The 15,005-nt window shown below is 34.7% G+C and overlaps 1 protein-coding gene across 2 annotated transcripts in view; it reads left to right on the top strand.

Annotated features, from left to right (window-relative positions):
- Positions 1-5,373: 5,373 nt before the first annotated feature.
- Positions 5,374-15,005, top strand: part of SH3BGRL (SH3 domain binding glutamate rich protein like) — an 86,569-nt gene continuing 76,937 nt past the window's right edge. The window contains exon 1 of one of the 2 annotated variants that reach the window (XM_034649521.1): positions 5,374-5,643. Coding sequence is in view for 1 of the 2 variants with exons in the window: in XM_002930275.4 (XP_002930321.2) it covers positions 5,599-5,643 (45 nt within the window). In the remaining variant the exon portion in view is untranslated. The remainder of the gene's footprint in view (positions 5,644-15,005) is intronic. The other variant, XM_002930275.4, reaches the window with a different exon arrangement.

Here is a 15,005-nt window from a genome sequence, read left to right on the forward strand (position 1 = left end):
TTATAAGAGAATATAATGAAAAACAATATGCTGACAAATTGGACAACCTGGAAGAAATGGATGAATTCCCAGAAACATATAACCTAACCAAACTGAAAGAGAAAGACTGATAACCAGCAAAGAAATTGAATCAGTAATCAAAAATCTCCCAAAAACAAAAGTGCAGGACAAGGATGGGTTCACAGGTGAATTCCACCAAACATTTAAAGAAGAGTTAATACCTATTTTTCTCAAACTATTCCAAAAAATATAAATGGGTGGAAAACTTCCAAATTCATTTTATGAAGCAAGCATTCCTCTGATACCAAACCAGATAAGGACAGCACTTTAAAAAGAGAACTATATGTCACTATCCCTGATGAACACATGCAAAAATTCTCAACAAAATACTTGCAAATCAAATCCAACAATATCTTTTAAAAATCATTCACCATGATCAAGCAGAGTTTATTCCTGTGTTGCAAATGTGGATCAATACTCACAAATAAATCAATGTGATACATCACATTAATAAAAGAAATGATAAGAATCATATGATCATTTCAGTAGATGCAGAAATAGCATTTGACAAAGTACAACATCTATTCATGATAAAAACTCTCACCAAAGTAAGGTTATAGAGACCATTCCTCAACATAATAAAGGCAATATATGAAAAACCCACTGCTAATATCATCCTTAATAGGTAAAAACTGAGAGCTATTCTTCTATGGTCAGGAACAAGACAGGAATGTCCAGTCTCACCCTTATTAAGCGTATTACTGAAAGTCCTAACCACAATAATCAGACAAAGAAATAAACGGCATCCAAATTGGCAGGGAAGAAGTAAAACTTTCATTGTTTGCAGATGATATAATACTTTATATAGAAAACCTGAAAAACTCCACCAAAAACCTGCTAGAATTGATAAAGGAATTCAGTAAAGTCACATGATACAAAATCAATGTACAGAAATCTTTCATTTCTAAATGACAATAATAAAACAACAGAGAGAGAAATCAAGGAATCAATCCCACTTACAATTGCACAAAAACCATGAGATACCGAGGAATAAACCTAATGGAAGAGGTGAAAGTCCTACACTCAGAAAACTATAAATCACTGATGAAAGTAATTGATGATGACTCAAAGAAATGGAAAGATATTCCATGCTCATGGATTGGAAGAACAAGTATTGTTACAATGGCTATACTACCCAAAGCAATCTGCACATTTAATGCAATCACTATGAAAATAACAACCAATTTTTTCACAGAGCTAGAAAAAACAGTCCTAAAATTTGTATGGAACCATAAAAGACCCTGAATAGCCAAGGCAATCCTGAAAAAGAAAAACAAAGCTGGAATCATCACAATTCCAGATTTCAAGCTATTTTACAAAACTGAAGTCATCAAGACAGTATGGTACTGGCAGAAAAACAGACACAAAGATCAATGGAACAGAAGAGAAAACCCAGAAATGGACCCACAACTATATGGTCAACTAATCTTCAGCAAAGCAGGGAAGAATATCCAGTGGGGAAAAAAAGGCAGTCTCTTCAACAAATGGTGTTGGGAAAACTCGAGAGCAACATGCAAAAGAATGAAATTAGACCACTTTCTTACACCATACACAAAAATAAACTCAAAATGGTTTAATTGAAAACAAGCAACATGTCTGATAATGCAGAACTGGTTATATAACTTGTGGAATGTCTATAAAATGGAATCATGTAAAACCATTGAAAATCATATAGAATAACATTTTCTCACATGGGATAATTTTAAAAATATATTCTAAGTGAAAAACAGTCATTTACAAAATAATATGTACCCTATGATAAATTTTTAAAATATACTTACTTTTTTCCTCCCTTTCATTTCTTTCAATCTTTCACACCCACTCTCATCTACCTCTGACTAGGTTTAGAAGTGTTTACATCAACGTATTAAAAGTGGTTATCTCTGGATCCTTTTTCATTACAATGTTTGCTAAGATTTCTGAACACAGCATGCATTTTATAATTTTTTAAATATTAACATTTGGTTAATAAATAAATAGATTTCCTATGGCAATAGATCATAAATACTGTTTGAAAATTCTTTGATCCATCTTACTTTAATCAGGCCTTAATCTTTCCAGTCAAATTATATTAAAATGATTTGTGGAACTGCTTTATATAAGATTAAAATGAAGTAAAACTGACTATTCTAGAATACACATTCCAGGGATGGTTGAATATAGTAAGCAAGTTTAATATAATCTATAATACTAATTTCCAGGATAAAAATACTGGCAAAGCCGGCCCCCTCATATATCTCAAGTGTTGTCAATAAGGGCCAAAAGATTTTGTTTACACATAAGTTTATTGGGGAAATTTTCACTTTGAATAATATGAGTGAATTTAAAATAAATACCAAGAATCATCTTCCCATTCCTGAGAGTTTCAGATAAGGCCCACTGAACTCATTACTCATTCTGCCATCCAGTTCATTATGGGTGTAAATTTTATTTTATGGGAATGTAAAATAAATACAAGAGTTTTTCTTTCTTTCCCTTTATTTATTTATTTTTCAATTTAAAAGAGGACATGGGTCCAAATAGACTATGTGTTGACCACTAAGAGGCAGGAGGATTGGCTATACTTGTATATGACAAAGTATGCCCATTTTTCCAAATCAAAACATGAAGGAAGATTTTCCTGTCCTGTGGGCTGGGAAGCACAATAACATTCACCCTGAAATTAACAATGATGAGGGTAGCTTATCATCCTGACTTATTTCTTCCTGATCATTTGTATAAGGATCCTCAGTTGTATCTAGAAAAGGTAGGAGGCCAACTTCTGAGCTGGAGGGTACAAGACAGTTTTAGTGAGCTCTACATACAGTGGTAGAATTTGGGTATATGGTGTAGGAATAGGTGAACAGATAGAATAAGACAGAATTGAGCTTATCTGTCACATGGAAGTGTTCTATAGCAAGAGTCTAATAATTTCTGGTAGATATGGGTCATACATATTGCATAGGTTAAGAGCTAGAAGACATCTCCCATTCAGAAATTCTACCTCAGCTTCAACCTCCATATTTTATTCCACCCAAACCTTTTTACTATATTCCCTGGGGGTTCTGTTTATGAAGAGAAAAATCTCTTATATCTTCAACCTTTTTTCTGCTCTTTCTACCTCCTTGCTTTAACTGATACTTGTTTCTTCAGAACAGCACTTTCCCCTCTCAAGAGGAGACTGATTATGTTCTCATACTCAGGGTTAGGAGTCTCCAGGTGGGTTGTCTTCATAAGAGAGGGTCTGCCTAGAAGCCTCATTTTCTTGCTCAGCAAATGGCTGCTGGGCAAAAGCAGCTCTACTTTATCACTGAGTCCTTTGGAGTTGTAATCCATCCCCATTTGTTACCCTGGTAATTCCTTGCTTTCTTGCGTAGGCTTTGATATTTTTAAAGAAGACTTTGTAAGGTGTCTTCTAAAATTTTAAATTGCCTTTAGCAAAAAGGTTGTTCCAGGTCACCCAGTCCATTATTACCAGAAGCAGAAATATTTCCTATTTTTAAACTGTTGAGAAAGTAAAAGTATTATTTACCCCATTAATACAAAAAGAAGACCACAAAATCACAATTAAGAAATGCTTAATTAAATATATACAAAACATGACCATGTCAGCTTATTTAAATATTAAATTTAGTATTCATCAATATTTCATTTCACTTGAAAACAATTTGGAATTCAGATTTTTCTTCTACAGTAGCAGAATTCCCAAGTATATATATAATGGTTGCAAAGAAATCACTGTGAAGCATGATTTAAGTAATTTTGAATTAAAAACAAAGTTACAAAATATTAGTAATATTTTATTTAACATTTATTTTTAAGTAACAAGATAGGTCCATTTGAATTTTTTTTTCAATTTTGATACACTGTGTAGCAGTGTTTCCAAGATAAGAGTGCCTAGGGTATAAGGACGTGGGGGAAAAGTGAAGAATGGGACAGAAAGAGCAAAGGCATGAAAATGAGAATAAATATGGTGATTGCAATGGGGAATCAATAATGATTACGCAGAGAAGTTAGTTTGTAGGAGCAATGGGTAAGACTATGGATAGTGTAGGGTAGGATCATGGAAGGAGATCCTTAGAAACATAATTTAGGTTTGGTTTGATAGTCGATGAAGAGCTATCCAAAGTATTTCAGCCTAGGTTGTCTTTAGTGATATATGAAAGTAATGTTTTAGTAGGAAAAATAGCTAAAAATTATTGAGTCCTTTCCCTGTTCCAGGCAATGTGATAAGTTGGTTGGTCTTGAGGTTGAGTCCCAACTCTTGAATTTACCAGCTACAAGACATTGGGGAAATTACTTATTTTCCTGAGTCTCAGTTTCTTCATCTGTAAAACTGCTGTAATAACATACACCTCTCAAGGTTGTTGTATGAATCACATAGATTGAAGAAGGGAGAACCTGTGAACAGTTAGGAAAGTATTACAATTATTGAACCTAGACAAAGGTGATTACACCACTAGAATGGAGAGGGAGGAAAACCTGCAAAGGAAAAGTAAAAAATTAGGTCTGGTGACTGACTCCATCACCTCACTCTCATTCATCTTGCAAGTTTTTTATTTCTGTTCATTTGATATAATCTGGGGAAATGAAATTACACTCTGAAGTATAGGGTCCCTCTCTGGGCATTATCAATTGTTTATTCATTTCCTTAGAGCTACAAATAACCATTTGTTCTCTCTGTTCATCATTTTAACATTCCTGCAACATATAATTCAAACTCCCTTTCTTCAGTCAGTTAAAAAACAAATAAAACAAAAGAAAAATCATTCACTTTCTTATACTGTATTTTCATTTTTTTTATTGTTTGCAATTTCTTCCTCCATTATTGAGTTTGCCAGTAGGCCTCCTGAAATTTTTCACAGACAGGATTCCCTATCATAACAAAAAGTAAAACTCAAAAAGAAAACCAGTCCTGCCATTTCTGGGCTTAAGGAAACCTGAAACTTTCCTTAAATCTTCTGTGGCATTGCTCACTTCTTACAGTGCCTGATTTCTGCTACCAACTAACATCAGAATAATCATTACATAATAGGAGTCTTAAAATGCACAAGGCTTTGAAGGCATGGGCTTTCTTACTAGTGTCTGGATTCAACATAGTCTTTCAAGGACGCTCTGTCTTCTTATTTGCATACATTTCTGAGCAGGAAGTTAGGCGCAGAACTTTCAGTTTCCCTGGGAAAATGTTCTTCATTCTAATATAATTTAACACAATGATCCCTTTTACTTTTTCTTTCTCCTGTACCTCTTCTTGGGAAGAGAATAGTCAAAAATAAATGTTTCAACAGATCTCGCGGTGCTATTCGAGATTCCCTATTTAAAAAAAATAGAAATGATGCAAAGGAGCCTGTGTTTTCCAGGCTTTGGGGCTGGGACTGCAGTGTTTCGAGCTCAGTGAAAGCAGTCTAGGGAGGAGGCGGGACTCAGCGAGTTCCCCTTCCACCTTCCCCCACCCTTCTCTTCCTACCTCTCTTCCACCTCTAGCTCAATTCCAGCCTTTGCTGCAGCTGCTCTCTAGCCGTTTGCAGGACCCAAACAACGGCGGTCATTGTTCCCAGGATGGTGATCCGTGTGTATATTGCATCTTCCTCTGGTTCTACCGCGGTAAGGAGGGTGGGGAGACTACCTTTGTTTTCCTACACACCAATCTCTTGCTGTCCTGAACCTTTAAATTGCAGAAGTTCATCTGGGCAGCTGCTCCTTCAGAAGACACACGCGTCTTCCACCCATCCTCCCCTTCTCTTTCTTTCCTTTGTTGCTTCGATTTCATTTTTCCATGGAGTTTAGCTTTGTTTGCCTTATGATGTTAAGATCACATTTCTTCTTTGAAGGAGAAAAAAAAGCTACTGAGTGTTGGTAGACGGAAGATGGGAGTATGTATAGGGTCTTTAAGGTTAGGGGAAGAAGTCAAGGAAAAATACACACTAGTGAGTTTCAAGAGTGGGAAATTTGACATTTGTGCTCTAGGTACTGAGATGAAGGGCAGGCGTGCACTTCTGTAGGGATGTAAAACATGTGCTAACTGATGACAGTTGAGTGGAGGCCTACTGAGGCATTGTGATTATTTTTGAAGTGAGGCCCCTTTAATCAAAGAGTTATTTTGCCAGTGTGTAGGGGAGGGTGTTTAAATTCAGCTTAAAGATTGTTAGAACTAGGCAGAATGGGAGGGGAAGTTGGGAACAATGATGCAAAGTTGTGGTTTTTTTTTTTTTTAAACTGTATGACAAGGGACCTGTTTTTTCTTTCCATAGTGTCCGTATTTTGACTTTTTCTTTTTTCTTTTTCCAAAGATTTTACTTCTAACAGTTTCTAACTGCTTCAAATATATTGGGAACTAAAAAGGGAACTAACAAGTAAGTGGCTTCTTGTGTAGTGGCAGACTCCAGTTGCTGCTTCTTCAAATGATAGGACAGTTCCCCTATGGATTCATGTGCTTTTAATTTAGAGTAACAATTCTTCAGCAGCTGTGGGAAGCAATAGGATAAACTGGGGTGAAATCTGAGTGTATATCAATGATAAATGAAAGTGCCTGTTTTTCACAACTCAAGAGAAAACCTAACAGTAGTAAGAGTAGATATGTGAGTTCCGGATGTAGGATAAAGTAACCCCCTCGTCCTCTGAGCTTTAGAGCAGCAACTATTCCATGTTTTTACTGTGCTGTTTTGTTTATTTACCCTCTAAGTGGGTTTGGGATAAAACTAAAGTTTATGTGAAATCACAAGAACCTTGAACTTTGTCTTCTCTGGACACTATGCTTGGGTGTGTTTAGACAGTTTTCTGACAGAATATCTAACTTTACATTTCTTGAGCAAGTTTAGGTTGAAAACAAAACTTTTCATATTGCCTTTGAACCTTACTTCATGAGCTTCTTGCCTTATTATTATCCACATATATTAATTCTGATATTTCAAAGTAATATTTGAGTTGCTCAGAGTCTCAAGTCCAACATAATAATTGTAAAAATTTTAAAGACCAGTTTAATAACTTTACCTAAATTCCTGATTAGATTGAACAGATCAGGAAGTTAGTTTCATTTTGGGTGATATGCAGTTCCAGTACTGCTATTAATCCTTTGCTTTCTTGCTCTTCTACCCCTCCCCCAAAAGCAGATTCAAAAATAAACTTCTTTCAGAATTTCTATTAAAGAACAATTGTACCTCTCTCTGTTAAGACTAAGTTTTTAAGAGCCTTAAAAAATAACTGCTGTCTCTTATTACATACTTTGTTAGACTGGATTGCTGAAGACTATACAAATAGGAAATATTTATGCTATTTGTGTTTTGCTTCAATTTTTTCTTATGAGTAATTAGAGATTTGTGTGTTGTTTCAATAATTATAGTTCTTATGAGCCTGTTATCAAAATTATACATATTGGCAAAATAAATTCTTATTTTTTTTAAAAAAAGCATGGGTACTTTTGAATAGTACTATAACAGTATAAAGTGAGTATACTTCATTTATAACATAAATAGGGACTATTCAGGTTGCAGTACTAAGGTTTTTCATTAAGATTGTTACCATATAGTTTTTAACACATGATTTAGAAATTTTGGGGCAAAAATCTTAATGGGAACCCAACAATTGCTCAAAGTGAGATAGTCCTATAGGTTACTAAGTGCAATTCTCTGAAGAGCATTTAAAAGAAAGCTTTTGGTTTGGGATTGTTAATGTCTCACAGTTTTCTGACTCCTTCTAATGGTTGTTATAAAAATAAGCAATATTAGATGTTTTATCAGGCAGAGGAGAACCTATGGTAAGTCCAAAACAATATTAACTTACTTTGTTCTTGTTTCAATACTCCTTTTCCCTGATAACCTGATTAAAAAAAAAGTTTTCAAATGTTTACTCAACTCTGCCCCAATACAGGTAGCACTTGCTTCTCAGAAGTTTAGAAATTAAAGCACGTAGGTCGATTTTTACAATGGATTTCTTTAAAGCTATAGTAATAATAATAATAATAATAACAATAGGAACACGAGTGTATCAGATACTACCTCATTTTTTCTTGACAATTTCTAGTCCTGTGAATTAAGTTTTATAATTATCTTTATTTTTAAGATAAGGAAATACAGGTTCAGAAAGGTTAAACAACTTGTTCAAGGTCACATAGCTAGGAAGCCACAGAACTTGAATCCAACACAAGCTGTTTTAATACAATGACATGTATATAGCCACCAAGGAATACATTGTCCCGGTGATGCAGGTAGAGGAGGCATGAGAAGATAAATGTGAACATGAGATGAGAGGTACAGAAATGACTATGCCCTGTATGTGGAAGAATTAACTGAGCATATACATATACAGGGATTAGAAAAATGAGGAGTTGATGTGGAGGAGGGATAGTATGCCTAAAGTTGAATGTCAAAAAGTGGGGTAAATGCTCACTCAGGGCCAGGGAAATAGAGAAGACATGACCATTTGGAACTGTTTTTTTATAGGTCAAGGTATAGAAATTCAGGCTTTAATACTTTTCTTTTTATGGAAACCATTTAGCAGGAATGCAATTCCAAAATTGTCTGTCTATAGGAGATTTCTGCCTGTTCAGAACTGTTTGTACATGTCTTGACTGACTGTAACACAGAAGTATACACTTTTTTTGGTCGAGATTGTAATGCCCTATAAATTTATATTTAATGAAAAGGAATAGTAAACACAGAGCCTGTGTAACTTAATAAATTCCAATAACTTTTTTAATTTTTTTAAAGATTTTATTTATTTATTTGACAGAGATAGAGACAGCTAGTGAGAGAGGGAACACAAGCAGGGGGAGTGGGAGAGGAAGAAGCAGGCTCACAGCGGAGGAGCCTGATGTGGAGCTCGATCCCACAACGCTGGGATCACGCCCTGAACCGAAGGCAGACTCTTAACCGCTGTGCCACCCAGGCGCCCCAAATTCCAATAACTTTTAACAACAATCAACATTGGCTTTGATGAGAGTTGCTAGAATGATGATTGCTTGGAGAATTTTAACTGGTTTGGGAAGATTTTTTTCTTATACTTCTTTTCCCTGGACCCATAATAATCTCCATTTTATGGTCTCTATGCATTCTAGGTATGCTTGGTGTAGAAATGTTAAGATTGTGGTAGATAGATGGTTTCTGAGGGTTTTATTTATAAAATAACTTTTTTAAAGTGATCTGTTTTATTACTACTAAAACATAAACTATCATCCGTGTAAGAAATGAAATATACATATTTTTTCTTTTTGGCAGTATTCATTACACAAGTTATAAAAACAAGTAAATAAATGCTTGTGATTGCCAAAGCGTGAGTCACTAGTCACAGTATTTTTTCATTTAGATAATATAGATGTGGAATAATAAACTACGGTTCTTCATCTATATGATTCTCAAGTAATTGTATTTTAGGTGACAGAGTATCTTGCTGCTCTGACTCTACATTGATTTGATGTGTGGAATGGTCTTTGTTATAGCTGTCAAGGTTTGTTTAAATGCTGTTTAAAGGTATTCATAAACTACTTAAAAGAACAAAATCAGAAACTGTTCATCATATGAATGTTTGGACATACTTTTTGGATGCTCTAAACAGTGGAAAATGACAGCATTAACTTGGCAAATGCAGGAACTCAGTATCAGTGCTTTCAACTTGGTGCCTTTTATTTGATAACTGAATTCCTAAATTTCACAGCAACAATGGCAAAGTTTTTGGAATAATTTGGTCCAACTTAAAGAGGCTTGGAAAACACAATTATCAGCAATGATGATTCTTGAGCATTTAAAAGTCAAATGGTTTTAGGGAAGAATGTATTTTGGAAATTTAGTATAAATTTAGATTTATGATCTGGTGGAGGAGAAAGATAAAATGGATTTATCTCTAGCTCAAAGACTAGTTTCTCTATTAAGGAGGAGTTTTGATCAATACAACATAAGGTCAATTCTCCCCCTGGATTGGCCTGGAAAAAAAAATGAATTGAAGCCCCAGACACATTCAGGTGAAATGTTCTAATTCTCTGTAGTTAATCTCTAAATTCTTCTCCAAAATATACATTGCACAAACATATATCTTTTACATAAATATTTTCTGCTAATTAATTGAATTATCAAGGAGGAATGTAATATTTCATTTCTGACTGATAAAATTAAACATATTGAGAATCTGTCGGTGACTATGACCATCTCTTTGTTTTCAGTTCTGCCTTGTAGCCCACCAGAAGGCCTTTTAAAACTAGTACTTAATGACTTCCTTCAATCCAGACCAAGATTAAACAAATGTATTATTAGAAGGGGCAGTGCATTTATGAAGACTGTTTTTATTAATATGAGAGGCAAAGTTGACATTTTATACTTGGACAGTTTAGCAGAATTCTAAGCAAAAGGATTATTTGCTAGCAGTCCATCACATTTTGGCTTTATCAGGTTGTTTGAAGTTTTGCAGATTGCCAGAACATTAAGCAAAGATTAAACACAATTTAAAAATATCATAACAAATTCAAAGATTGTGTATTTAAAAGTATTTAGTGTCAGTATTGTTATATTTTTTGTTTTATTATTCATTCATTAACATGACTAATCAAGATTTGATTCTAGTAATAGTAAAAGCTAATATTTATTTATGCATCATATATATATACATATATCGGGCATATATATGTGTGTGTGTGTGTATCAGGCACTGTGCCCAGTGCTTTGCATACATTATCTTAATTAGTTTAATCTTTATAATAACACTGTGATATAAATACTATTATTAGGTCTATTTCGTGAAATTGAAAGGAGTATCTGGAAGACCCAGAAACATTAGGTATACTGTTCAAGATCAAAGAGTTACAAAAGACAGAACTGGGATTAGAACCCAAGTTGTTTTGGGGGCACCTGGGTGGCTCAGTTGGTTAAGTATTCAATTCTTGTTCTAAGCTCAGATTTTGATCTCAGAGTCTTGAGTTTGAGCTCCATGTTGGACTCCACATGAAGCGTGGAGCCTGCCAAAAAGAAAAAAAAGATAGAGAACAGAAAAAAAAGGCAACAATAACAACAACAAAAACCCAAGTTGTTCTGACTTCAGAGTCCACTCCTAAACACTGTGTTATTTACACATCCACTTAGTGTATAAGTATTAAACAAAAATTATGTCAATATTACATTAAAATCTTGTCATGTGACTATGAACCTATAATTGCCACTTAAGACTGGATGATACCTGTAAAGAAGGAAAAAGACTGAATGATGCCTCATCAGACAAATGTGTCTTCATCCACAATCTGTACATGAAATGAGGTGGGATTGGGGAAAGTAGAGGGGTTGATTAGTAGCATCAATTTCAGATATATTTCAGTTCTTTTTGTTGTTGTTGTTGTTAATAAAATTGCCTAACCAAGGGCAGATTTTTAAATAACATTTGTGCCATGTGTTGAACTCTTATGACTTTGATTCTCTTCCCTGAAAAGTATTTTCATGTTGCTATAAGCCAACATAAGTCAAAGGTGGTTTTTATGATTCTGTAAATCTCCTAAATTCATTAGGAAGGCAGTACAGCTGTGACTTATAAACTCTGGTTCTGGATACTAGTCTTTGAGTTCTGTCCCTTTGGCTTAGTCCTTTCTGGGAATGAGACCCTATCAGAGTTGGAGTTAAAGCCATCCATTTCTGCTTAGGGGATTTCCAACAGTGAGTCAAGACAAATAGTACTTTACCTTTTAAATACCAGGGAATATTTATCTCAGTTAACAGTTATAATATAGAAAATTTTGTCTATTTTACCACTACCACTCAGCCAATTATTTTCATCAAGTGCAGCTTATTTCTCGATGTTAAAATTAAAACAGTAAATATATACTTAATAATAGGTGCATGAAAAAAGTAGTAGCTGCATGATATCACAAACCATTCTATCCAGCATGATATTTCAAAGTTGATTTAGAAGGAAGATGAGGCTAGACAATTACAAAATATGTTAAAAATATGATAAATTATCTCACTTTAATTTCTCATGCAAATACTTTGCCAGTGAACAGGGACAGTGGTAAGAACTTTACATATACAACTGAATTCTTGAAGTCAGTACTCTTACTCTGCCCATTTTTAAGAGGAGGAAACAGACTCAGAGAGCTATTGAAGTACCCTCCCCAGGTCTGTCTGATGCCAGAGCCTTAACAAATATGCTATTTGACCTTCTGGTTGATATTTCTTGATTATCCACTGTGAATGTGGCTCTGAAACTAATTTAAAAGTCACTGCAAAATTGCTTTCCTGATAAACTTGGAAAACCATGAGAAGTACTTCTTAATTAATTGTTTTATAGCAGTACCAAGAATAATTCCAGTGGCCTAGTGTATAATGTAGAGAACTTAGAATTCTTCAGGGGCGCCTGGGTGGCTCAGTCAGTTAAGTGTCCAACTTTTGATTTCAGCTCAGGTCATCATCTCAGAGTTGTGAGATTGAGCCCTGCATCAGATTCTGCACTGGGTGTGGAGCCTGCTTAAGATTCTCTCTCTCCCTCTCCCTCTGGCCCTCCAACCCTCCAACCTCTCTCTTTCTCTAAAAAATAAAAATAAAAAAAGAATTCTTCAGAGCAGAAAATCAAAGTCATAATAGCTCAATATACACTATTACTTAGAATGCAGAATATGTGCTTTTATCCCAATATAAGAAAATTACTTGTGTAAGGCAGTCTAACTAAAAGTAGATGAGACAAATTGTTTTTAGAAGGGGCTTTAAGCTTTTAGCTAGAGCATGTAACCTTAGGGTATGGCATGTGTTATTGCTTGTGATCTGTAGGTCACTAAACTTTTCTTTGCTTCTCATAACCCTCCCAAGTGGAATATAAATGACATAAAATGAGAGTACCATGGAAGAAAGCTTCTATAAGTATTGTTTTGGAAATCTATTACTGAAAATTACAGAATCTGATTTCACACTTTCAGAAACTTAAATATAATTGGTCTTGTGCATCAGCTATTTTGAACTAAAAAAATGCAGTGGTTGTGGTAAGGCTTTTTCAGTAAATTTCTACTTAAAATTTTAGGAATATTAAATTTAAATCTCCTAAGAATGTTGAGAGGACAATCAGGGGTGCTGGTAGTAATATAAAGAGTTGGCCAGGTGACACGACAAAGACCTGGTAAGTTTTAAAGGAAATAAGTGGGAAGTGTGTCAAGATCCAGAATAAGACCAATTCTATACCAGACTTGGAATTTATGTCATTTTTTTTTAAAAAAGTAGAGCCATTTTGGATAACAGTGTGGAAGTTCCTCAAAAAGTTAAAAATAGTGCTACCCTATGACCCAGCAATTGCACAACTGAGTATTTACCCCAAAGATACAGATGTAATGAAAAGAAGGGCCATATGCACCCCAGTGTTCATAGCAGCAATATCCACAATAGCCAAACTGTGGAAGGAGCTGAGATGCCCTTCAACAGATGAATGGATAAAGAAGATGTGGTCCATATATACAATGGAATATTACTCAGCCATCAGAAAGGATGATTACCCATCATTGCATCAGCATGGATGGAACTGGAGGAGATTATGCTAAGTGAAATTAGTAGAGCAGAGAAAGACAGTTATCCTATGGTTTCATTTGTGTGTGGAACATAAGGAATAGAAGGGTGGACATTAGGAGAAGGAAGGGAAAAATGAAGGAGGGGAAATCAGAGGGGTAGAGGAACCATGAGAGACTATGGACTCTGGGAAACAAACTGAGGGTTTTAGAGGCAGGCGGGATGGGTTAGCCCAGTGATGGGTATTAAGGAGAGCACGTATTGCATGGAACACTGGGTGTTATACGCAAACAATGAATCATGGAACACTACATCAAAAACTAATGATGTACTGTATGGTGACTAACATAACATAATAAAAAAAAAAGAAAAGCTTGTTGAAAGGCAAGTACAAAAATATTATGAGGAAACTGTAACTAAACATCAACTTACTGTCCAGTTGCATTAGGATTTATGATTACATTTTGAAATTTAAATTAAAGAATAATATTTTTTGGTATGTGTTTATATACCCTTAAAAATGGTATGGTTATGATCAGACTCTACATGGGGGCCTTAAGAGAGTTTATATATCTCACTTGGAATTCAATCTGACTCTACCAAAAAGTTGAACTCAATGACTAAAACTATATAACCCAGGGAAATCTTATACTGCCAAAATGTCAGGGACTGCTCTGGAGAGATCCCACCAGCCACACAGCATGTGTGTACTTTTGACAGTCAGTGACTCCAGATTTCATGAGAAGTAATGCTCTATATGAAGCTTTAAAACACAGGAGGACATGTGTTGTGATGAGCACTGGGTGTTATACATAACTAAGGAATCATTGAACACTACATCAAAAACTAATGATGTACTATACAGTGGCTAATTGAATGTAAAAACCCCCACAAAACATATAACACAATCTTATCTAAATAATTTATGTCTAGATGACCAAGTAGATTTTCTATAAATTAACATCTAATTACTTTTTGAAAATCACTCCTTTATAGAGATGGATTTGATTTTTTAATACATAATGTGGTTGGATAAAGAAAACAGTACATAAGTATATTATTGCTTGGAATATATAGAGAACACCTAAAAAGGGGCCACTGGTACAACAATTAGATACCTTATTTTGCCATAGCTCATGTTAAGAGATTCTGGGGGAACAAAAAAGCAAAATCTGAATTCTTGGGTTGTCAAAACATGAATTGCTCCAACAAACAATTATAAGGAAAAGTAGATAGACTATCTCTTAATGAGTGAGATAATTTTGACCTAATTCTATACCCACACTTGCAAAAAGGACCATCGCTTGATGCCATTATAAGTTTCTTGAAAATATTTGAAGTTGGAAGGGTAGGCATTAATTTATGTGCCTATTTTGTGTTTGTTTTAGTAAAAATGTATAGCAATATTTTTTAATTTAAATTCAATTATCCAACATGTAGTACATCATTAGTTTCAGATGATGAGTTCAGTAATTCATCAGTTGTGTATAACACCCAGTGTTCATCACA

Source organism: Ailuropoda melanoleuca, chromosome X, assembly GCF_002007445.2.
Source record: "Ailuropoda melanoleuca isolate Jingjing chromosome X, ASM200744v2, whole genome shotgun sequence".
Taxonomy (NCBI): domain Eukaryota; kingdom Metazoa; phylum Chordata; class Mammalia; order Carnivora; family Ursidae; genus Ailuropoda; species Ailuropoda melanoleuca.